At 47.6% G+C, this 22,880-nt stretch overlaps 1 protein-coding gene across 1 annotated transcript in view; it reads right to left on the bottom strand.

Annotated features, from left to right (window-relative positions):
* Positions 1-22,880, bottom strand: part of LPXB (lipid-A-disaccharide synthase B) — a 63,033-nt gene that overhangs the window by 8,108 nt on the left and 32,045 nt on the right. The window contains exons 2-4 of the mRNA XM_086815754.1: positions 11,864-11,963; positions 11,646-11,751; positions 11,259-11,482 (exon numbers count right to left, since the gene is read on the bottom strand). Of these exons, the coding sequence (XP_086671880.1) occupies positions 11,259-11,482; positions 11,646-11,751; positions 11,864-11,963 (430 nt within the window). The remainder of the gene's footprint in view (positions 1-11,258; positions 11,483-11,645; positions 11,752-11,863; positions 11,964-22,880) is intronic.

Raw genomic sequence — 22,880 nt, forward strand, 5'->3', positions numbered from 1 at the left:
TACAATGGCAAGTGTGGGGGGCAGGGGCCATTTTATATGGCCCCAGGCTGTCGATCGGCCAGCCCAAAACAGGCCGACAGCAGCCAAATGCTCACGACCAGCACAAAAAGTGCTCACGACCAGCAATAGCTCAGTCGGCCAGGTAACCAAGACAAGTCGAGTAGCAACACACCAGTCGGCCAGCATAAGGTGACAGCTGACAGCCCTCCTACACCCAAAAAAAATTGGGAAAGATACATGGAAAGTGAGGAAAAATGGGAGAACACCAAACAGGAGATGACTGCTAACAGGAGCAACTAATGCTATAAGTCAGCGACGCTCTAATACCATGAAGGATTGCATAGCGGAAGATGGGAAAGTGGAAGCACATGAGAGAGAGAGAGAGAGAGAGAGAGAGAGAGAGAGAGAGAAGAAGAAGAAGAGAAAGAAAGAAAGATATATTAAGCGTCTACTAAAGACCCAATGGGCCTATGAGACCAAAGTGATACAATAATGTCCATGGCATATCTCATCATGGAATGGAAAATAAAACAGAAAGAAAACATAAATATAGCTATCTCACTGGGGTGATACAAAACTGTCCATGGAAACTTGTCATGGAATATGCCTACTCTCAATATCACCAAACAAGAAACACATGTTGGTACAAGTCCCGAGCAAGAGGGGAAGATGACCTCGTATGTGAGGGACTATAGCAAGGTAATATGCAAAGGCACTAAGGCATGCAAGAGGCACAAAGCAATAAATGTGAGGGAGGGAAGGCCCGGCTATATATATGCCCAAATAGGGGCAGCCGACCAACTCTACACGACTAGGAATAAAACCTAATGACTCCATAAAATAGGGAAAAATGGGAATATGATGTGAGGGGTGACCAACCTCTCTAGCTAACATGGTCAGCCCTAAAGGCTAAAATAGGACACCACAAAGGAAGCCAGCAGCAAGGGGATGATGATGTCTAACCGGGTGGACTAGCCAACCTATTGTCAGCCACCTCCTTGGACCCATAAATCAATCTTGCTGTATCCGACAGGAATAAAACCCTTCAATGCTAGCCGACAGCCTTCCTAGTCCTTCCACCACACCTTTCCATGCCAATAAAGCTGCAAACTCCTATATCTCGTTCTAATCTGATCTTTATGAGTTGCCCTTCAAGGCTCAGCCCCTGGGATCAGCATGTACACGTGCATGCAAATGACAACTCAGCACACAAACCTTGCCATCCTTGAATAGTTATCCACCTCTAATAGAATATTTTTCCAATCTTTCTCTCGGCAACACTCGTCGGAGTGTCCGGAACACTCGAATCTCTTGGACTCCAACTAGCTTGGACCAATTGCCAAATTCGACCAAAATGGGAATCATGTTGGCAAACGCCCTTTGAGAGATAGAAGTAATTTGTTATCTCACCAAAAGAGATAGCATTGACCTCAGGGATAAGACATCGGGATTAGAGCAGTAGCAGCTATCACAGGCATAAGGAGGCCTAGGTGTGGACCAAAACCCTGTCAGCCAAGTTTAGGAGGGTCAGGTATGTTGGAAGGTTGGCGATTTCGAGCGTGTGATCTATGGCTAGAAGGTGCATTGGATTATCCCATAAGTGAAAGCATGGGAAGTTGAAGAGCCATATATAGGCTAGAGTGGCACCTTGTCATAGTCATCTCCTCCGCCCGGTGTTTTGGGAGGCAGCTCACCGGGAGATGGGAGCCAGGTGGAGGGATGCTGCAGTGCCTGTTGGGGGTGTTCGTGTCCTAAGCGGACTGGGAAGAGTGTTGATTCTTCAACCTCAGCTGCAAAGACTCCAGCATTTGTGCACTTAGAGATGATGGACTCAGATGCTTCATCGTCTTCGAGCGAGGAGGCAGTTGGCTTCACCGCAAAGGATACCCGGGAGTGGATTCTTGACAATGGTGCTTCCAGGCACATGACTCCTTCCCGAGACTTCTTTTTGGATCTAAAACGGCAATCAGGTCGCATCTTCATTGGCGACAACTCCACCATTCCGATACACAGTGAGGGCCGGATGGAGATTATTCTCGACGTCAAGGGGGTAAGCATTCCTCCCGTGTTCTTTACGTCCCTACTCTTGGTTTTCATCTTCTATCAATGCATGAAGTATGCAAGACTGGCTTTCGGGTGGAATTTGAGGAGCATTCAGTTGCTCTACGGGACCGTGAGACTGGCCAAGTTGTTTGGGGAGGCGGTGTGCACAATGGTATCTACGAGCTCTCCGCACTCTCCTCATTGACAGGTTCTCAGGTCGGAGATCTGTGTGGCACTTTCGGTTTGGCCACTTAAATGTGGATGCACTGCGACGAGCTTTCCAGGACCAAATGGTGGTTGGCTTGCCAGATGTTGGCAGCACGCAAGGATGTTGCAGTTCTTGCATACGTCGTAAGCAGCACAAGGAATCCTTTCGAAGCAGGCTTCCAAGCGGGCTTTAAAACCATTGGAGTTGATTCACACTGACTTGTGTGGACCTCAGCAGACACCATCACTGGGAGGTTCTCTATATTTCATGCTGCTTGTTGATGACTGTACCAAATTCACGTGGATCTACTTTCTTTCACAGAAGGACCAAGCTTTTGCACGGTTCAAGGATTGGCACGTGATGGTGGAGAAAGAGTCTGGATTGCAGGTAAAGACTCTCAGGACTGACAAAGGAGGTGAATTCTCTTCGAATGCTTTCGTCGGATTTTGTGCAGATCATGGCATCAAGAGGGAACTGGCCAATACAGGATCGCCTTCAGAAAATGGAGTTGTAGAATGCAAAAACAGGACTGTGGTGGAGATGACGAGGACCATGCTGGAGCATCATGATCTTCCTCGTCCACTTTGGGGAGAGGCTGTGGCTACGGCTGTCCATACCCTCAACCGGTCTCCAACTACTTCAGTACCTAATATGACTCCGTTTGAGGCATACTTTGGCAAGAAACTTGATGTCTCCCACTTCCGTGTTTTTGGGAACGATGCGTATGTACATATTCCGAAGAAGCTGAGGGGGAAGCTTGACTCCAAATCCCGTAAGCTTATATTTGTGGGGTATAATTCTCTTTCCAAGGGATACAGATTGTATGATCCAGAGAGGAACGAGATTGTTGTCAGCCAGGATGTGGTCTTTGATGAGCATGTTCCAGTATCCACTGTCGAGGAGCCACCACTTCTTGGAGATCCAGAGGAGTCTGATGATGATTCCCAGTCCATTGTTCCAGTTGGTCAACCACAGTCAGTACAGGAGGTTGAGCCCGCAGCTGGAGTAGAGCCCCCGTAGTAACAGGAGGCTCCGCGATATGTTCGAGTACCCAGGTGGTTGATTGACACCCTTCAAGAGTCAGGTGTTAACGGAGCTTCCCTCTGAGTGGACCACAGAGGACGGCCCTCGAAGATCGCACAGAGTCCACAACAAAAGCAATTCAGCGGAGCTTCTTCAGGTAAACTATGCTTTGATGTCTCGTATCATGCGGGACAAGGAGCCCACTTCCATTAAGGAAGCCCTTTCACGGGATACTTGGAGGAAAGCCATGCAGGTGAAACTTGATGCCATCGAGAAGAAAAACACATGGGAGTTGGTATCGAGGCCGTCGAAACGGTCAGTCATTGGTGTCAAATGGGTCTCAGAAGATTGATTCCTTCTTTGTTCGGACTGGTTTTCAGAGATCGGTTGCAGATCCCAACCTATATCTCTTTCGGGAACGCGGCATGGTTACGATTATCATCCTTTATGTGGATGATCCCATTCTCACCGCAGTCATGTGGAGCACATTGGCGTGACGAAGGCTGCCTTGTCAAAGGAGTTTGAGATGACCGACCTAGGCTTACTCCACTTCTTTTTGGGATTGGAGATCTGGCAGACCCAGAGGGGGTTTTTCGACTCTCAGCAGCAGTATTATGTTCATGAGTTACTTGAGGCCTTTGGGATGGAGAACTGCAAGCCTATTACTTCGCCGATGGACCCAAATACAAAGTTAACTGTTAATGATCCTTATCAGCCAGTTGATGCCTCGCAGTATCAGAAGTTGGTTGGTTCATTGATCTGGTTGCTGAACACCAGATTGGACTTGAGCTTCTCCGTGGGGCTGTTGAGCTCTTTTATGCAGACGCCATTGAAGTCTCATTGGGACGCAGGATTGCGGATCTTGCGGTATCTACAGAGTACGAAGGATCTAGGACTCTTCTACACAGGAGGGGATGGAGTTAGCCTCCAAGGTTGGAGTGACTCAGATTGGGGAGGAGATCTAGACACAAGGAGATCTACTTCAGGTTACAATTTTACCCTCGGCTCAAGAGCAGTTTCTTGGAGCAGTAAGAGGCAGCCAACTATTGCCCTATCTTCGACAGAGGAAGTGTATCGGGCTGCTTGTGGTGCTGCTTGCGAGGTTGTGTGGCTACGGAGGCTGCTAGGCGAGATTGGGTTTCCGCAAAAGGAGCCCACAATCATCCAGTGTGATAGCCAAAGTTGTATAGCTATTGCTCGGAACCCAGTCTTCCATGCCCGGACCAAGCACATAGAGATACAGTATCACTTTGTATGTTTGCTACTTTATTGTTCGACGGAGGACAATGCGGCGGACCTCTTCACGAAGTCTCTACCTCAAGCTATGCTCAGGCAGCACTCCAGCTCCCTGGGGATAGTTTCACAGCCAGGAGCTGAGAGGGGGTGTTAGAAGTCATCTCCTGTCTTTAACGAGACACCAGGGCCTCTGTTGTGGGTGTGCCTGCCCTCATAGGTGTTTTTCTCATTTTTCCTCACTCCCCGTATTTTTCCCCATTTTTCTCTATTTTTCTATGGCTTGGGTGGCTGGAGTACACAGATGCTGGCCGACTGATGCTTCAGGTCCACGACTACACCTGTAAGCTCGCCGACTGGGTATTTTCAGCAGGTCGTGGAGATACAGGCCCTGTCGGCTGTCCCTGAAGCAGGCCGACTGCTTCTTTGGGACCATATAAAATGGCCCCATAGCCCCTTGCCATATTCATCTTGTATCACTTCGGGATCTTGTGTATATAGAGCAGAGTTACCGCCTATCTCTCTCCTTCTCTTGTGCTGTCTATTTTCTGCACTCTATTTGCTCTTGTGGTCTCAGATTTGGTTATCATCTCCGCTGCATATATTGACATGGTATCAGAGCCCGGGAGTGTGTGGTCTTGGGCGGCTAAGGCGTGTGTGGTCCTGGGCGACCCCCTCGTGCCTTCGTGGCTTGCGGAGCTCGAATCGAGGGAGGGTGTTGGAAGGTTGGCGATTTCGAGCGTGTGATCTATGGCTAGAAGGTGCCTTGGATTATCCCATAAGTGGAAGCATGGGAAGTTGAAAAGCCATATATAGGCTAGAGTGGCACCTTGTCATAGTCATCTCCTCCGCCCGGTGTTTTGGGAGGCAGCTCACCGGGAGATGGAAGCCCGGTGAAGGGATGCTGCAGTGCCCGTTGGGGGTGTTCGTGGTGCTTGATGGTGATGCGTCTCCTACATGCGTTAATCTTCCGCTGCGCATTCTGACAGTACTTCAATCGGAAGGGATGCTGCAGTGCCCGTTGGGGGTGTTCGTGGTGCTTGATGGTGATGCGTCTCCTACATGCGTTAATCCTCCGCTGCGCATTCTGACAGTACTTCAATCGGCAACATAAATATTTATTAGTGTCCATGGAACTGGCCGCGAACAGCAGGTTAGCCAATTGATTTATTCCTTCAAGGGCCTATAAAAGACAATGTTAGTGCTCATTTGGAAACATCTCTCTCCCATATGGAGATTGGTCAATAGATAGGACCTTTTGGTGTTGCTTAAGACACTCAAGACTATTGTACCTTTTTAGTTATTTTGACACTTAAGGAGAGGACACGGGAGACCAGCTTGCAGTTGAGGATCCCAGAGAGGATACTTACAGACCCCAGTCTTTTTGAGGACATTGAGAGGATATGGCATGATAGCCAGAGCTCTGACCTGGATGCAGCAGGCCAGTGTGCCCAGGGACTCATCGAGCTCAGCTCTTTTTTGCACGCTACAGCCTTGACACGGCTCGGAGAGACACGAGAGCGGGAGCGTCGCTTGAGGCGTAGCCTTGCTTCGCTACAGCGTCTTCAGGAGGAGCTGCCTACATGTGAGTGGGTGGCGTCCCAGCTGAGCCAGGCACGCCAGGAGGTTAGAGAGGCAGAGGAGCAGAGACACGAGTTCTACTATCATCGCCAGGCCTCTGAGTGGACGCAGCTTGGTGAAAGAGTGACTGGGGAGTTTTTTGAGATCATCGGACCCTGCCATGCTCGAGCAGGAGTACACCAGTTCAGGAGGCAGGACGGATCGTTAGCCACTGAGCCCGGGGAGATTAGAGCTATTGCCACTGAGTTCTATAGAGACCTGCTTTTAGCAGAGCCAGCCCACGGAGGCACGTGATGCTTGCAGACAGACTGTGTGGGCCCATGTGCAGAGGAGGGTCACAGATCGTATGCGCACAGTTTTGGGTGAGCCCCTTTCAGAGGATGAGCTTGTTGAGGCTTTGAGGGTCCTTCCGCGTCATAGTTGCCTTGGGGAGGACGGATTGACGCCTGCCTTTTTTATGCGCTATTGGGACCTTTTTGGGGCCAGGCCTCCGCAGGGGTTTTCAGTATGTTTTGGACACTGGGGTGATGCCACAGAGTTTTTCAGAGGGCTTGATCTTTCTTATCCCCAAGGGGGAGGGAGTGTCAGATGATATTCGGCATTGAAGGCCTATTACGATCCTCAATACTGTCTACAAGGTCCTAGCAAAGGCCTTGAGTTTGAGGATCCAACCCTTCCTTGGGGATTTGATTCATGCTACCCAGACAGGATTCGTCAAGGAGCGCAGTATCCTTGACAACAATTTCACCTTCTGGGAGGTGACGGCCCGAGCTAGATTTCTCGGTGAGGACTTGGTCGCTATGCTTCTCGATTTTGAGAAGGCATACGATAGAGTCAATTGGGGTTTTCTAGAGGGCACTATGCTTCGCCTGGGTTTTGAGCCAGACTGGATTCGAGGAGTGGCGGCTCTATATTCCACAGCTCGTAGCCAGGTGTTGATGGCAGGAGGACGGGGGCCGAGTTTTGAGTTGACCAGATCAGTCCGTCTCAGGGATGCCCTCTCGCCCGTTCCTTTTTCTTTTCTTTGCAGAGGCTATGAGCATGTATCTGACAGCAGAGGAGGTTGGTTTGAGAGGATTCTAGCTTCCAGTCCGGGGTGAGGACCTGCTCGATTCTGAGTTTGCTGATGACACGGGATTGTTTCTGCATGGCCAGGAGGCCAATCTACAGAGGGCAGAGCAGTCGCTACAGGTTTTTGGTGTGGCTTCGGGACCATTGATCAATTGGCGCAAGACAGTGGCTTTTTGGATCAGTAGCGCTCCCGCTCCGGCATGGAGACCAGACCCGGGTTTTAGATGGATTCCTCCTGGCACAGCAGTGCGGTATCTGGGATGCCAGATTGGACTTGATTTGTCACCTGAGCAGCAGATCGCCCCGCTTCTTCTGAGCATTCGGAAGAAGCTTTTATATTGGAGTACAGCTCGGCTATCCTTGGCTGGGAGGGTGGTGGTGACAAATCAGGTGCTTTTAGCGACTATGTGGTATATCACATCTTGTTGGATTTTTTCGAGCTCTTGCATCAGCTAGGTACAGAGGCTGATCAGGAACTTTCTTTGGTCTGGGCGGGATGGTCAGCCGGCCCGGGCTAAGGTTGCTTGGGCAATTATTACTCTTCTGCTGGCCCAGGGGGGCTTGGACATTATAGATCCAGCTAATCAGAGTAGAGCCTTGTTGAGGAAGCTTATTGTTTGAGGGCTGCTTCCAGGCGATGAGCCTTGGAAGGAGCTTCTTTTTCAGCGGCTGCAGGCTAGAGCTCCCCCAGCAGGGGGCACTTGGGCACCAAAGATTCGGTGGATCTTCACAGAGATGAGGAGGACAGGCCTCAGTAGAGGATGGGAGGACAGATTTGCCTTGAGTATCCTGCGAACTTGGGAGTTGCTGAGACCGGGGTTTTCTCAGAGACCTCCCACTTGTGACGAGGAGCGGGCCAGACAGCCGCTCATCTGGAGCCCCGCGGTACGCACAGAGCAAGGTCATATGTTGGGTTCTCGGCCTCGTCTAGCCTGGGGACCATTGGCGGCAAGCCCAGCACGTAGTTTTGGAGATTGGCAGGCCTTTTGCAGTCTCCCGGAGGAGATCCAAGCGCAGAGGCTGAGTCACTTCAGAGGGGGGCTGATTATGAGGGATGACATTCAGGAGGCACTCACTGAGGAGTGGTTCACACCTTTCGAGCCAGCGGCCCCACGATGGATGGGAGCCTTTACACAATTGGAGATCCTGATTGCTGTCAGAGCTTGCACTGAGGATGGTAGATGCCTCTACTATGAGATACAGGATGAGGACAGACTTCAGAGAGTGGAGGCGGAGTCGCCTTTGGTTGCAGAGTGCATCTTTCAGAGGATACGGGTAGTGGCCGCCGCTTCTCAGAAGTGGCATATTGATCCAGACCCTGCAGATGTGGACTCTGATTAGCGCATATGGGCATATGCTGCGTGCCCCTTGGCCCGGCTCCAGTGGGACCCTGGCGAGTACGAGGGGCATGATCCTTATGCGTCCCCCGAGGCCACAGAGATCACCTTTTTCCAGTACACTGTTCGTTTGGGGAGGCATATTTTGACTGCGAGGAGGACGGTCTTTCCAGCTGCATCAGAGCACCGGCGGCTTCAGGGGGACTCACAGGAGTTCCTGGAGGATTTTTGGACCAGGCTCTAGGCTAGCAGACAGGCACGCAGGATCTCGGCTTTCCAGTGGCTGGTCGCCCACAAGGGCTCTGCAGTTGGCACCTGGCTTGTCTACAGTGGGCCTGCGTCCAATGCGGCCACCCTTTGGAGACACAGAGACGTTGCCTATGGGACTGTCCACAAGCGCTGCAGATTTGGCTGAGGATACTGCGCATTTTGGCCCCCCTCTCTTTCTCCAAAGGGCATGTATACGTGGGGAGCCGCTGCTTGGTCGACTTCGTTAGGGCCAGCTCTCGGATACGAGACGGAGCAGGGCAGCCAGGCCATCAGATTCATTGGGGGCCAGCCTCGCCTTATTCCTTCACCGGATTTCTCGACAGCCGGCTGGACACAGGCGAACCATATGGTTCACCTGGAGAGCCCGTTGTTTCGGGGCCTTTCAGGGGAGACTGGAGCCACCAGCAGAGACTGTTCGGGCTATCTGGCGCGCAGGAGTTGATTCACACCCTGCGAGGACAGTATGACCGCATCCGGGGCGACTCGGATCGAGCGATCTTGCGGCGCCAGGCCTTCCACACCACTTGGCGCAACGGCCCTTTCTATAATCTACACGCGGGTACCCCCCGCTGGCACTACAGGCCACCTGTTTGGATTTTCCCCCCTCCTATTGTATGATATAGCCTCTCACTTATTTGTATTTTTCTGCACCTAGGGAGAGTCTCCCTAGCTGCCTTGATTGGATCTCTGCTCTGCCTTCTTATGAGTAGGAGAGGGGTTTTGTAGCCCAGCAGGCTTTTTTGTAACTAATGAAAGGATCTTTTCTCGGGAAAAAAAAAATTGTAATAATGTGACTTAGACTTAGTTCTTTTTGTTTTCCTTTTAATAATCTTAGGTTTCTGACTTAAGGATTCACATCAAAAGGACATGGTGATATTATATCAGTGATTTACTCATCACAAAACATTTCCTATGATTTAATGACACATTAATAGGAGATAGTCTGTAGTCGATCCCTAGATCTTTGGCATGCATGAAAAAATGCTTGCCAAGAGTGTGCACCACACAGCATAGAAACCTACTAAGAGCAATTGATAGAACAAGAGGTGAGAGCAATGATTGGTTTCACCACTTCCATTGGAACGCACAATGATCCATGTAGATTGTTGTATGCTGCATAGAAACAGCCTCTTTTAGAGGCTTGTGTGTAAAAAATATATATATATGTAATTAACCTTAGACGAAACCTTTCTTCTGCTGATAGTAAATGCAGTGCTTCGAATTCACCTTGTGATAATAACAGATGTAGGCGCCCCTTCTGAGACGATGCTCCACTGCTTTGAGCACAGTCATCAGTGTGTAGTTCAAATGAAGAAGCGAATCGCCTCTCAAAAACTGCAGCAATAAAATTGACCACTCCAATCTTTAGCCTTCTCAAAGCTGTAGTGGTAGTTAGCCGTACTGCGCCTGGAGCTTGCGTAGACTGGATTGTGGTACTTTGCCACCAGTCGTTGTAGACTACACCACCAGCTGCCACACCGTCGGCCGGACTCTGTACTATATGCTCGTTACTCTGAAAACCCAGCATCATCGTCTCTTTTGACCACGAAAGTTTGCAGCGCTTCTATAGCTCGATACAGCAGACCAAGTAGATCAATTGACGCAAAAGATAACTCTTCCTTCCTCACAAAGCAACAAAACAGCCCTGCCTAACCCAAGAGGGGAGGCTCTGATACCATATGAAGGATTAACAGGAGAGATTAAGATGTTCTCATGGAGGATCAAAAAGGATTAATAACATGATTAGTAAAACAAGAAATTAAAGTGCTAATGATACACTTAATCACACGTTTGAGACAAGAGCAATAGGTTAACCCCACATGATTTTCATTAAGATAAAGCCCCTTACAAAGGCTTGAAATACAAGATGTTTGACATCATTGATGAGATCAAAAGGTTTCCCTACATTCTCTCCCATGGATCTAGGCTCCATGTGGGTTCAAGGTCACCATATTCTTCTGCATTAAACGCAATAGATGCTTCTACTCTTCCACTTGTGTTAGACGCCTACTTCTAGTAGATTCTTGAGCTTTTACTTGAGTTACTAACAAAATCAAAAGTGTCCCCATTAATCTCTAATGTCTTAAGACCATCACCATTATCCAGTGTCCATACAAAAAACCACAATTGGAGATGGGCATTGGGAGCCAACTTCCAACAGCATCTATAACCCACAGGAGATCACCATGAGTTCACACTCCAGAGGAGTCTGCAACCATGCAGCAATCCTCAGAGTCATCAGGTTTTTCTTTTCCATGATCCAGTTATCTCATGGAACTATAGTAACACTTGATTTCATCTCATAGACCCTTTGGGGCTTTTGAAGACGCTTAATATAACTTTCTTTCTTACACGTCATGCTCGATCACTCTCCATAAAGGATGGAGCCCTTCATTGAACACGCACGTGCGCGCACGCACACACACACACACACACACAAGAGAGAGAGAGAGAGAGAGAGAGAGAGAGAGAGAGAGAAAGCAGTGACATACCACAGGATCGAAAAATGCATCCTCAAGAACAGGATGGCCCACAAATGTTGCAGCTAAGCCACTTGCTCTGCATAGTAGCTCCTCAAAAGGAAGAATACAAAGAATGTGGTCAGCAACACCAACCCACTTCTTTAGCCTTTTTTCACCTCCCTTCCATGCCCAAGCTGAGGGAGCCACATAAAGCACATTTACAGGAGGTTTCTGCTGGTGCTCGATACACTTTGCTACAAACAAATAGGCCAGCCTAGTCTTACATCAGGTGCAACCACTGAAAAAAAAAATCTTGTACACATCAAGAACTTGGAAGAAAATGATAAGTTCAAACTACAAAGACAACCACACCACAAGTGTGACAAGAAGGTGGCGTATATTCGACTTATTTGTTACCCTTCAACTGTTTGAGCAAACGGAAAGAAAAGCCTTTGGAGTCAATGGCCACAGCAATGTGAGGCTGGAAACTCATGGCTGCTGTGACCGTTTGATGTAAGCGTGCCTGTGCCAAAGCAAGACATTATCTGAAGTGCAGATAAAGTTTATTAGAAATTATGTTGAGTGTGGTTTTCCAAACTGGCCCGAGATTGAAAAGAAGTTCGTGATAATATTACCCTCAGTTTCAATAGGTGAGGAAACAACTCCAGTAAGCCCATGACTGTAAGATCATCCATTGAAAACTCAGACACAAGTCCCTGCCTTTCCATCAAAGCACTGATCAGAGTGCTCAACGTTAGATTGAAATCCAAAAGCACAGACCAAGAAACTTCACAAGAGTTTATTGGGAAAAAAAAAATTGCCTTAGATTTCTTGTATACATTAACGTCATCATAGCACATGTTATCTAAATGATTGCATAGACTTGCAAATTTTTCTACTAATAGAAGAATCTCTTGCATGGAAAAAAAAGGGAATAGAGGCCTAAGTGACTGTGAGGATTAGGGTTGCATACATGTAGATTATGTACACCCAAGTCCGTGGAAGAATTTTGTTTCTGCTTTTTTCCTTCTTTCATTTTTTTTTTTGGGGAGGCGCGCGGCGCGGGGGGGGGGGGGGGGGGTGGGTGGGGGGAAGGAAGAATGGATGATGGGAGGGAATGGGATTCGGATTTCATGCAGACACTTTCATCCACATAACTAATACTACCTTCTTTTTTTCAAGGCCTTTGGTTTGCACACCCCAATACTTTGGCTGAGCAACCAGAACAATTTACCATAGTTACGGCATGCATCTGTCAGCGACTGTTTGGGGGGGGGGGGGGGGCGGTGGGACACATGCGAATGGGCTATCTCACATGAGAAGCCAATTTCCATATCGGTTGAACATATCCAAGCTTGGGCTGCCTGGAAGAGCCTTCTATCCATAGAGCAAGCCTCAAAGCTACCATCTTGACCCATCATCTATGGAATACCATAATTCATGCATGATTGTTTCATGGTCCCCACTCCTTAGAATGCACTAGTGATCAAACTTGTATGCGTAAATGTCATGTGCATGACATGTACATGCTAATCCCACGGCTATTTCCTGAAGGGGCAATAGATAAAGACAAGTTCTAAGACCAGATTTTGGAGATACAGCAGCTGGGCATGGATAGGGAAGACATTGGAAAAGCCCAAGAGGCTGTCGGCCAGCAATTAAAGAGGATTTTTCTGTGTTGGCTGCAGCAAGTGGAGGGGTATGTGCACAGGGACCTGGCCGACAGCAGGTCGGCTGGTCCAGACGTGCTTCAAGGGCCTATAAATAGCAATAGGCTGAGCTCTTTGTAGTCATTCAGTCCCTCCTTGGGATTGGGTCATAGACTAGGATTAGGTAGGTGCTTTACACCTTTTCAAGGGTGGCCAAAGGCTAGCCAGATTGTACTTCCTTTTTGTACATTATGAATATACTGAAACTCACCACGCCTATACCAGAGAGAGAGATGACAGAGATCACAGCTCAGTTTCACAGAGAGGGTGCGGAGCGACTGGCTCGCTTCAGAGCAGACCCAGGCATGTTCTTCAGGGAGCTCTGGACACCCCCTTCATTGATGTATACCATTTTATACCCCCAGTATGGTACATGATGGAGCTAGCTAGGTTGCATATCATGATTGTATACTCCAAGCATATAGTTTTGCATTCTCCTAGTAGTCATCCCCTCCCCCACTCACTGTACTTATTGCACACCCAGATTCAGCTTTTTAGTTCAGTACTTTTTCATTTTGTTGGGATGACAGAGGATACCCCATACAGTTGAATGGGAGAGAGAATTAGGGTTAGAGTTCATGTGTGGGAGACATACACAGAGAGAACAAGGGGGAGAGAGAGAGAGAGAGAGTTGTGGGGATAAGTCAACTCACCAAGTGTATGAGTGTGTGACTCCCCTATCACACATGTATATTGCACTAGTACACATAGTGCACTTAGTACATTAAAAGTACTAAGTGTACTATGTACTATAACTTATGGGCTTGTACACACTATAAGGGTGGGCATAATGCCTTTACCCCAACAACCTCCCACTTAAAGGCAAAGTGCCCTTACATGAAGGAAAAGAAAAAATCAGCATGTACATGATAATATACAAGGCCATATCAAGGCTGAAACTGGCCTCATCCAATGCCCATCAAGTGTCTGCAATGAGCAAACCGCTCCGGAGGCAAACTCTTTGTCAACAGATCAGCCGGGTTGTCATCCGTATGAATCTTAACAAGCTGAATCTGCTTGTTCTCTATCACCTCTCTGATGAAGTGATACTTCACATCCACATGCTTCGTCTTTGCATGAAAGACAGGGTTCTTTGCCAATTGGATGGCACTCTGACTGTCACAATGCAACAATGGAATATCCCCTGTATAGCCCAAATCAACCACTAACCGAGATAGCCATAATGCCTCCTTGCAAGCCTCTGTGGCTGCAATATACTCGGCCTCTGTAGTAGATAAGGCTGTGCACTTCTGCATCCTGGATATCCATGAAACAGCACCTCCTGTGAATGTAAACACATAACCGGTAGTAGACTTCCGGTTATCTGGATGACCGGCATAATCCGAATCCGTGTAACCATGCACTAATGCATCCTGTTTGCCAAAACAAATGCACATATCCTGTGTGCCCTTCAGCTATCTCATGACACCTTTCACTGCTTCCCAAGGCTTCTTGCCAGGGTTGGCCATGTATCTAGAAACCACTCCCACTGCAAATGCAATGTCCGGCCTAGTAGCAACCATGGCATACATGAGACTGCCACAAGCTGAAGCATACGGAATCTTGGCCATATCAGCCCTGCCACTATCTGACTGTGGGCTGTCCATAGCACTGAGTTTCACATATGGAGGCAAAGGAGTACTAGTCTTCTTCCCCCCGTCCATATTGAACCTCTGCAAGACTTTGCCAATGTATTCCTTCTGAGACAAATACAACACATACTGATTTCTGTCCCAAAGTATCCGCATACCCAAAATGTGATTTGCATCACCTAAATCCTTCATATCAAAGGTTTGATGCAGCCTCTGCTTCAAGGCATCCATCTCCTTACGAGATTTCCCGGCAATCAACATATCATCAACATACAAGATGAGGATCAATAGACTGCCATCCAAAGCTTTCTTGGTGTATAAGCAGTGATCTATGTCCCTTCTCCTGAATTTATGGGATTTCATGAATGTATCAAATTTATGATACCATTCCCTTGGTGCCTGTTTGAGCCCATAAAGACTCTTTTTCAGCTTGCATACAAGCTTCTCCTTTCCACTTACTGCATAACCCTCTGGCTGTTGCATATATATCTCCTCATGGAGATCACCGTGAAGAAAAGCAGTCTTCACATCCATCTGAATCAAGTCCAGATCATCATGAGCAACCAAAGCTAATACAGCTCTAAGTGTGGTCATTTTGACCACTGGAGAGAAGATCTCATCAAAGTCCACACCATATTCCTGCTTGAAGCCCTTAGCCACTAACCTGGCTTTGTACCTTGGCTTTGCATCTGGTGCAACTTTGAGCCTGTAAACCCACTTGCAAGGCAAAACCTTCTTGCCAGCAAGCAAATGCACCAACTTCCATGTTCCATTTTTGTGCAGAGAATCCATCTCTGACTTCATGGCACGCTCCCATAGAGCCTTGTCTGCCCTCTGTAAAGCCTCCTTATAACATGAGGGCTCCCCACAGTCAGTGAGCATCAAGTAGTCAACCCCTGGAACAAACCTATCAGGGGCCTCGAGGGTCTTGTGGACCTCCGTACCCAATGACCATCATTTGCAGGTTGCTGTCCGGCCTGCATATCACCCATTGGTGGCTCCTGTTCCATGCCATAAGGCTGAAATATCATGCCCGGTATCTCCTCTAACTGTGGGATATCCATAGGGATATCTTCTGCCATCTCTAGCTGTCCATTTGGACCATTTAAGGGCTGGTTTTCCTGCTGTAATGGCTGATTTACAACCCTTGGTTGTTGTCCATGATGTCCATCATCATCAAAGATGACTCTGCCAGGCTCCTGTTGCCTTGCAGGCTCCTTATACATGCATGTTTCATCAAAAATGACATCATTGCTGCGTATAATCTTTCTATTCACGTGATCCCAAAGTCTATACCCCATTTCACCTCTGTCACCATATCCTAGGAATATGCATTTGTGAGACTTAGGATCAAGTTTGGTGCGCATTTCCCTGCGTATGTGCACGTACGCAACGCAACCAAACACTTTCAAGTGCTTCCCTGTCCATACTTCCTCTGGCACTTTCCCACCAAGCCTCGTGTTAGGTGACCTGTTTATAAGATGAACGGCTGTCATAACAGCTTCAGCCCAAAATCCATGAGGTAATGCAGCATGTGACAACATAGAACGGACCTTCTCCTGAATGGTCCTGTTCATCCTCTCTGTTGTCCCGTTTTGTGGAGGATCATAAGGAGTAGAGAGCTCCCTCTTGATGCCTTTAGCATCACAAAAGTCCTGAAACTGTTTGGACATATACTCTCCACCATTGTCGGAACGCAAAGCCTTCAGTGTTTTGCCAGTTTGATTCTCAACAAGAGCAACAAACTTCTCAAACACTGAGAATGTATCACTCTTCAAATGAAGAGTGATAGACCCACACCTTGCGTGTGGCATCATCAATAAAAGACACAAAATATTTTGCCCCTCCCAAAGAAAGCTGAGGCATCCATACATCTGTATGCACAAGCTCTAGCTGAGCATCTTTCTGTCCAAGAGCTTTCTTGTGGGGGCACTGCAGTTGCTTGCCATATATACAATGCTCACAAAACTGAAAACTTGAAAACTTTAGAGAAGGCAAGTAACCCAAACAAGACAATTGCTCCATTCCCTTGACACTCATGTGTCCCAACCGGCTGTGCCACATAGAAATTTCCGGCAGCTCGGTTGCATTTACATTAGCATGGTGACAAACACCTGCATGCATAAAGTAAAGAGTGTCCACCTTAGAGCCTCTGGCAACAACCAGTGAGCCCTTACTAATCTTCCACTTTCCACGACCAAATGTGGTAACATAATCAGCATCATCAAGCTCTCCAGTAGAAAGCAAGTTCTTTTTGATCTCAGGCACATGCCTGACATCATGGAGCATAAGCTGTGAGCCATCTGAAAACACAAGCCTCACATCACCTCTGCCAAGAATCTTGCATGCATGGTTATCACCCAAATAAACTACTCCTTCATTGCCAGCAGTATACCTGACAAACAAGTCTCTGCAACCTGTGACATGAAAGGAGGCACCTGAATCAATGATCCATGAGTGCATACCATGACCACCTGTAAGAAGTGAATGGGCATCAAGTGAAGACGTAAAAAGGACCTCATCCTCACTGTCACCTGCATGTGACACATTGATTTCTTCAATCTTGACTCCACTTTTGCCCTTTGGCTTTACATCTTTGGCTTCATCTTTGTCTTTGTCTTTGCCTTTTCCCTTTTCCTTTTGATCATTTTTCCATTTGTAGCATTGCTTTTTAATGTGTCCCTTCTTGCCACAATAATGGCATTCCAAGTCCTTTTTGGAGCGGGACTTGCTCCTTCCCCTTTCTTTGGGCAAAAGCCCCTTGACTGCAAGCTAATTTCTAAGGATTCAAGGCATAAATGTCTTGCCTGCTGCTTTGCCAAGCACAACAAGCATAAAATCTTGAAAAAGCCCCTTGATTTAAGATCAATTGCTGATCATACATGGTACAGTGACGCACATGAAGGCATCCAGAGTCTTCACAGTGCTTCCCCCTGGCCACATATACATCAAATACATGAAAGCCCCTTGATTTACAGGCACATTGAGTGCTTGACAGGCATCAACACGTTGCCCAAAGCATCAACTGCGAGTGCCTGCATGCAAATCAATCCAATCGGCACAAAAGCCCCTTGATTTGCACTGCAACTTGCTGCAATTTTGCCCGAATGTGCGATTTCTCACATCATAATGCATGTATGAATGCTTAATTGCACATATACATCAAAAACCCCAAATTTCGACATCCAATTTCCTGCAAATTGATCCTGATTGTGACCAATTTCCTGCAAATTGATCCTGATTGTGACCAATGTCACCCAATTTTGCCAATTTTGCTCAGAAATTGAGCAATTCGGCACCTGTACCTGCTCAATTGATGATTGTACCTGCTCAATTGCAAGTCCCAAAAAAAAAAATTGAAGCAAGATACCTTGTAATTTCTGATTTTTTGTTGCAGAAAAAAGGGTTGATGAATTTGGTGCTGCTATTGATGCTGATGCTGATGCTCCTGCAGCTGTAGCTGATGTACGGATGGCTGGGCAGCGTAGCTCTCCTCAGCAGGTGACGTGGAGTTGATGCTTATGCGCCTGCCTGTTGCTCTCATCATCTCCATTGGGGTGCACAGCTCCAATCGGGCTTTCCACGGAGCCTTCAATTGAGGAAGCGAATCCTTTGAACCCCCGTCTTACACTGCAGCAAGCGTGGTGTGTATCCAACATCCCAGCTCTCCTTGCCTAGTATTCGATGGACGCCCGCCTGCTGTGCGTTGACTTATAGTCGTATTCTGAATGCCGCCGGCTCTTACGTTGCCACCTCCGCCTAGTAGCGCTTGAACGCCCAACGCTTGAAAGCCTTCGCCTAGTGGCCAGCGGTCGACCAACGGAGCTCTTACGCCTTGGCTTACGTGTCCGCCTGGTTGCTGTAGGCGCCTGACACGCCTGCCCTTCGTTACGCTACTGGCTGGAGTTTGAATGGGCAGCCCACGCTGGCTGGGCTGCCTACGCCTAGCTGCTGGGCAGCAGTTGAGCAGCCCACGCCTGTTGGCTGGGCAGAGAAAGGCGACCAAAAGAAAAGGGTACGACCAGCACCTTCAGAATTCAGCACGATAGTACGACTACTCCACTGCTGAGTTAAGCTTAAGGCTCTGATACCAGTTGAATGGGAGAGAGAATTAGGGTTAGAGTTCATGTGTGGGAGACATACACAGAGAGAACAAGGGAGAGAGAGAGAGAGAGAGAGAGTTGTGGGGATAAGTCAACTCACCAAGTGTATGAGTGTGTGACTCCCCTATCACACATGTATATTGCACTAGTACACATAGTGCACTTAGTACATTAAAAGTACTAAGTGTACTATGTACTATAACTTATGGGCTTGTACACACTATAAGGGTGGGCATAATGCCTTTACCCCAACAACAGGTACACCGATTTGTCTCATAGGCCGAGTTCGGTCTTTTGGAAGACGTTAATAAAATCTTTCTTTCTTTCTTTCTTTCTCTCTCTCTCTTCTCCATCTTCTATCTACATTTTGCATCAAGTTGTTCCTAAAAGGTGTTTAGGGCTGAAAAAAAGACTCAAAGAGCTTCCACACGTTACATTGGTATTAGAGCATCATGCTCAACACTGATTCAGTCCCACATGAAGGTGCACATTCCAAGTAGACTAACACAAGACATGGAAGAAATTCCCAGGAGGTTGGTTGGTGGTGTTCCACAAGACCCAAGGGGAACGGCAGTCTTGTGGTTGGATGCCACTTGGGGCATACCAAGACAAGCTTTCAGGCAACGGTTCCAAGGGAGGATGATCCTCGAAGGGGTGGAGTGAGTGCCAGACTCAATACTCCCGAAAAGAAGACCAAAGAAAGTGTTCAAGGTGTTGGAAAATATATTATCTCCGGATGTTCTACATGAGCCCTAGCATGCTTGTACTCGTCATTTCTACGAGGCCCTGCATTAGCATAACTAGTAGACATCATTTAGGTTTTGTCTAGCATTTTTATGAGTCTTTTAGGCTATTTATGGCTCACAACTGCTGTCGGCCTACTGCAGCTGGCCGACTTGCTCATATGAGAGGTATATAAGGGTTCTTACCCTTCTCGTCATATCTCATCTCACTTTTGCATATTTGCTGGAGGTCATTGGCTGTTGCAACAGTCTCTTATGCTTGTAAGCACGTACGGACTTCCCTCGGGCTCAATTTCAACAATAAACGTCTGTCTACAGCCTTCTACAGATTGTACTTGGTCCTACAACCTATGTTTTCTCTTTCTTTCATGGTATCAGAGACAAAACTGACGTACAAGCAAGAAAGTGTTGCGTTTTTCTTCTTGGTGCAAAGGCTTCCTCAAGAGTGATGCATTTTCTGCAATTGAAGCCTGGGACTGCCTTGCTGTTGGAAGCTGAGGCCGTCTTCTAGGTGCTGAGGACAGGGTTCTTGAGAAATTTTCTTTCTCTATTTCTATTTCCCACCCTCACTCCCTTTCTTCTTTCTCTCCTCTTGTTGTTATCCGCTCACCCACCCTACCGGGAGCTCAGGTCGTTTTGCAGGGACCGACGAGCGTAGCGAAAGACCTCACAAGTGCATGCGGAAACTCAGATCAACCCACAGCTTGAGAGGAGGCTATTTGCTGTTTTTTTACAGCCCTCTTGCTTCAGAGAGGTTTCTTGTCAAAGGACATGGCTTCAGGAGATTTCTCTATTGTTGCTCCTTCTCTAGTTGATACTCCAGTACCTTCATAGCCTGGATCTCTTGCTCCCCCTCCCCAAGTGGTTCCTCTTCACAATCTTTCTTCTCTGAGTTTCTCTCATCCAATTCTTTCTACTGCTCCTGCTCCCACCCCCACCCATATACCATCCTACACTCCTCCCCAAGTCAGTGACTCCATGAAGCTTACAGCAACCAACTATCATACTTGGTCTTTCTACACTCAGTTATTGCTAGAAGGAGTTGGTGTGTGGATGTCCATCTCCACACCTCACTTGATGGACCCTGCTTACTAGCTTACGCAAGCATCCAGGGGAAATAAATGAATGAGTACTGCCTGAATCAATCAAAAGCTTAAAAGGCTTACCCTGATACTACTCAGCTGGAGTATGGATGACAGAGAATTGACAATTTAGCCCTTGGTTTTTAATTGCTGCATAAATCTGTCCTCTTTCGTCTTCCACTACTTCTGCTATTGTGACTACTGTGGCTCCTGCAGTATGAGGGGCGGAACTCTTTCTCTTTGGTTGCCCCAGTTCTGGGAAGGAGTTCTGAGGCTACTCTGGACAGAGAAGCATATTGGATGCTCGGACCCGTCTTATCATCATCCATTGCATGACTCCGTCTTTTCATCACCCATATTCATCAACTTTTCCCACCCTTGATGGCTTTGGTTTCTGAGGCAGATTCTTTGTGGCATTCACGCTTCGATCATGTACCCATTGCTGCCTTACAGAAGTTCCATTCTCAACAGGTTGTCAACGGTCTACCTCAGCTAAGGTCTCTTTCACACATTTGCTCATCTTGCACGATGGGCAAGCATCATCGACATGCATTTCCAGAGGAGGCCACTCATCGAGCAACCTGAAGACTAGAGCTTATACATGCAGATCTTGCTAGACCCATGGAGGTTGAGTCTCTTGGAGGGGCTCGATATTTTCTTCTTCTTGTGGATCATTTCACTCGCAAAGTCTAGGTATGTTTTTTGGCTCGCAAGTCAGATGCTTTTGCTAGTTTCAAGACTCGATCGCGATGATGGAAAATTAGTCTAGGGATACAGTTCCATTTCTATGGACTGATAATGGTGGCGAGTTTGTACCGTTTGATGACTTCCTTGCGTCGAAGGGCATTCACCGACAAACCACGGTTCCTTACACTCCTCAGCACAATGGAGTTGTGGAACGGAAGAACTAGACCGTAAAAGAGATGGCTCGTGCTTTGTTGCATCATGCAGGTCTCCCTCTTGCTTTCTGGGGTGAAGCTGTGGCTACCTCAGTTTATTTCATTAACCGCTCTCTCATAAAAGTGGTTGAGGGGATGACTCCGAAGGAGGCTTTTACACGACACAAGCCTTCTGTATCTCACCTACGTGTTTTCAGTTGTTTTGCTTATGTGCATGTCCCAGATCAGAAGAGGACCAGCAGCTCTGCACAGTACACCACACTACCCCCCCCTCCTTTTATGGTTAGATTACCAAAAAGGATTCTGCTTCCAAATACAGCTTTGTGGGTCAGCATGACAAGCTCGCATAGTGTAGTCGGCCGGCATAAATAAATACCTTAGGGCAGCAGTCGGCTAGCAAGGTATGAAGACGGGATCGAGTTGTGGCAATTCATCAGGCTGACCAGCACAAAAATCCAATCAAATGATAATATTTGTCCAAATGGGACTGGCCTACAGAGCATGATACCAACCGACTGCATGTTTTGAAGGTATAAAATCATGCGCATCCCTCTCCCTCAATCATTTAGGTATTCAGCAAAAAGTGCAGAAGCATACAGCATCCGGTCAACTGCAAGCAATAAGGAAGCTCCTCTTCACATCCAACCAGCATATGTGCAGTCCAACAGCTATCTGCACTTGCATCAATGGATGATGATAAGACTGGTGTATCTTCTGAAGAAGGCTCTCTATGGTCTCAAACAAGCACCTCGTGTGCCTGGTATCACAAGATTGATGCCTTCTTGTTATCTCTTGGATTTGAGAGGTCATATGCACACAGCAATCCCTATGTGCTTCTTTCTAATGGGGATATTTGTGTCATTGTTTTGTATGTCGATGACCTCATCCTTTCTAGCTCAGATATACGTCAGAATACGCAGCGGAGATGATGACCAAATCTGGGAACACGAGCAAAAACGCAGGCAGAAAAACAACACAAGAGAGAGAGAGATGTAGGCGTGTAACTCTGCTCTATATACACAAGAAGATCCCGAGAAATGATACAAATAAGGTATGGGGGCTGGGGTCCTATATATACATCCCTGGGAATGCAGTCGGCCAGCAGATAAAGTGCCCACGACTGCTGAATAGGTCCCACGACTGCATAAATGCAGTCGGCCAGCAGACAGATGCCCACGACGACTGATGAAATCCAGTCGGCCAGCAGCCCTGTAGCCCACGACTGATGAACATCCAGTCGGCCAGCACTGGAGTGCACCTAGCATCCTCTGGCAGCCCTCCCAAGCCTCAGAAAAATGGGAAAAAAATAGGGGAAAAATATGGGGAGTGAGGAAAAATGATAAAACACCTGATAAGGGCGGGCACACCCACAACAAAGGCCCTGGTGTATAAATCTAGACAGGAGATGACTTCTAACACCCCCTCTCAGCTCCTGGCTGTGTAACCAACCACTGGGAGCTCGGGTGCCGCCTGAGCAAATCCTGAGAGAGCGCTTTCATGAAGAGGTCCACCGTACTATCCTCC

The sequence above is a fragment of the Cibotium barometz genome, chromosome 21, assembly GCF_041138505.1.
Source record: "Cibotium barometz isolate CiBa-2024 chromosome 21, ASM4113850v1, whole genome shotgun sequence".
NCBI lineage: Eukaryota > Viridiplantae > Streptophyta > Polypodiopsida > Cyatheales > Cibotiaceae > Cibotium > Cibotium barometz.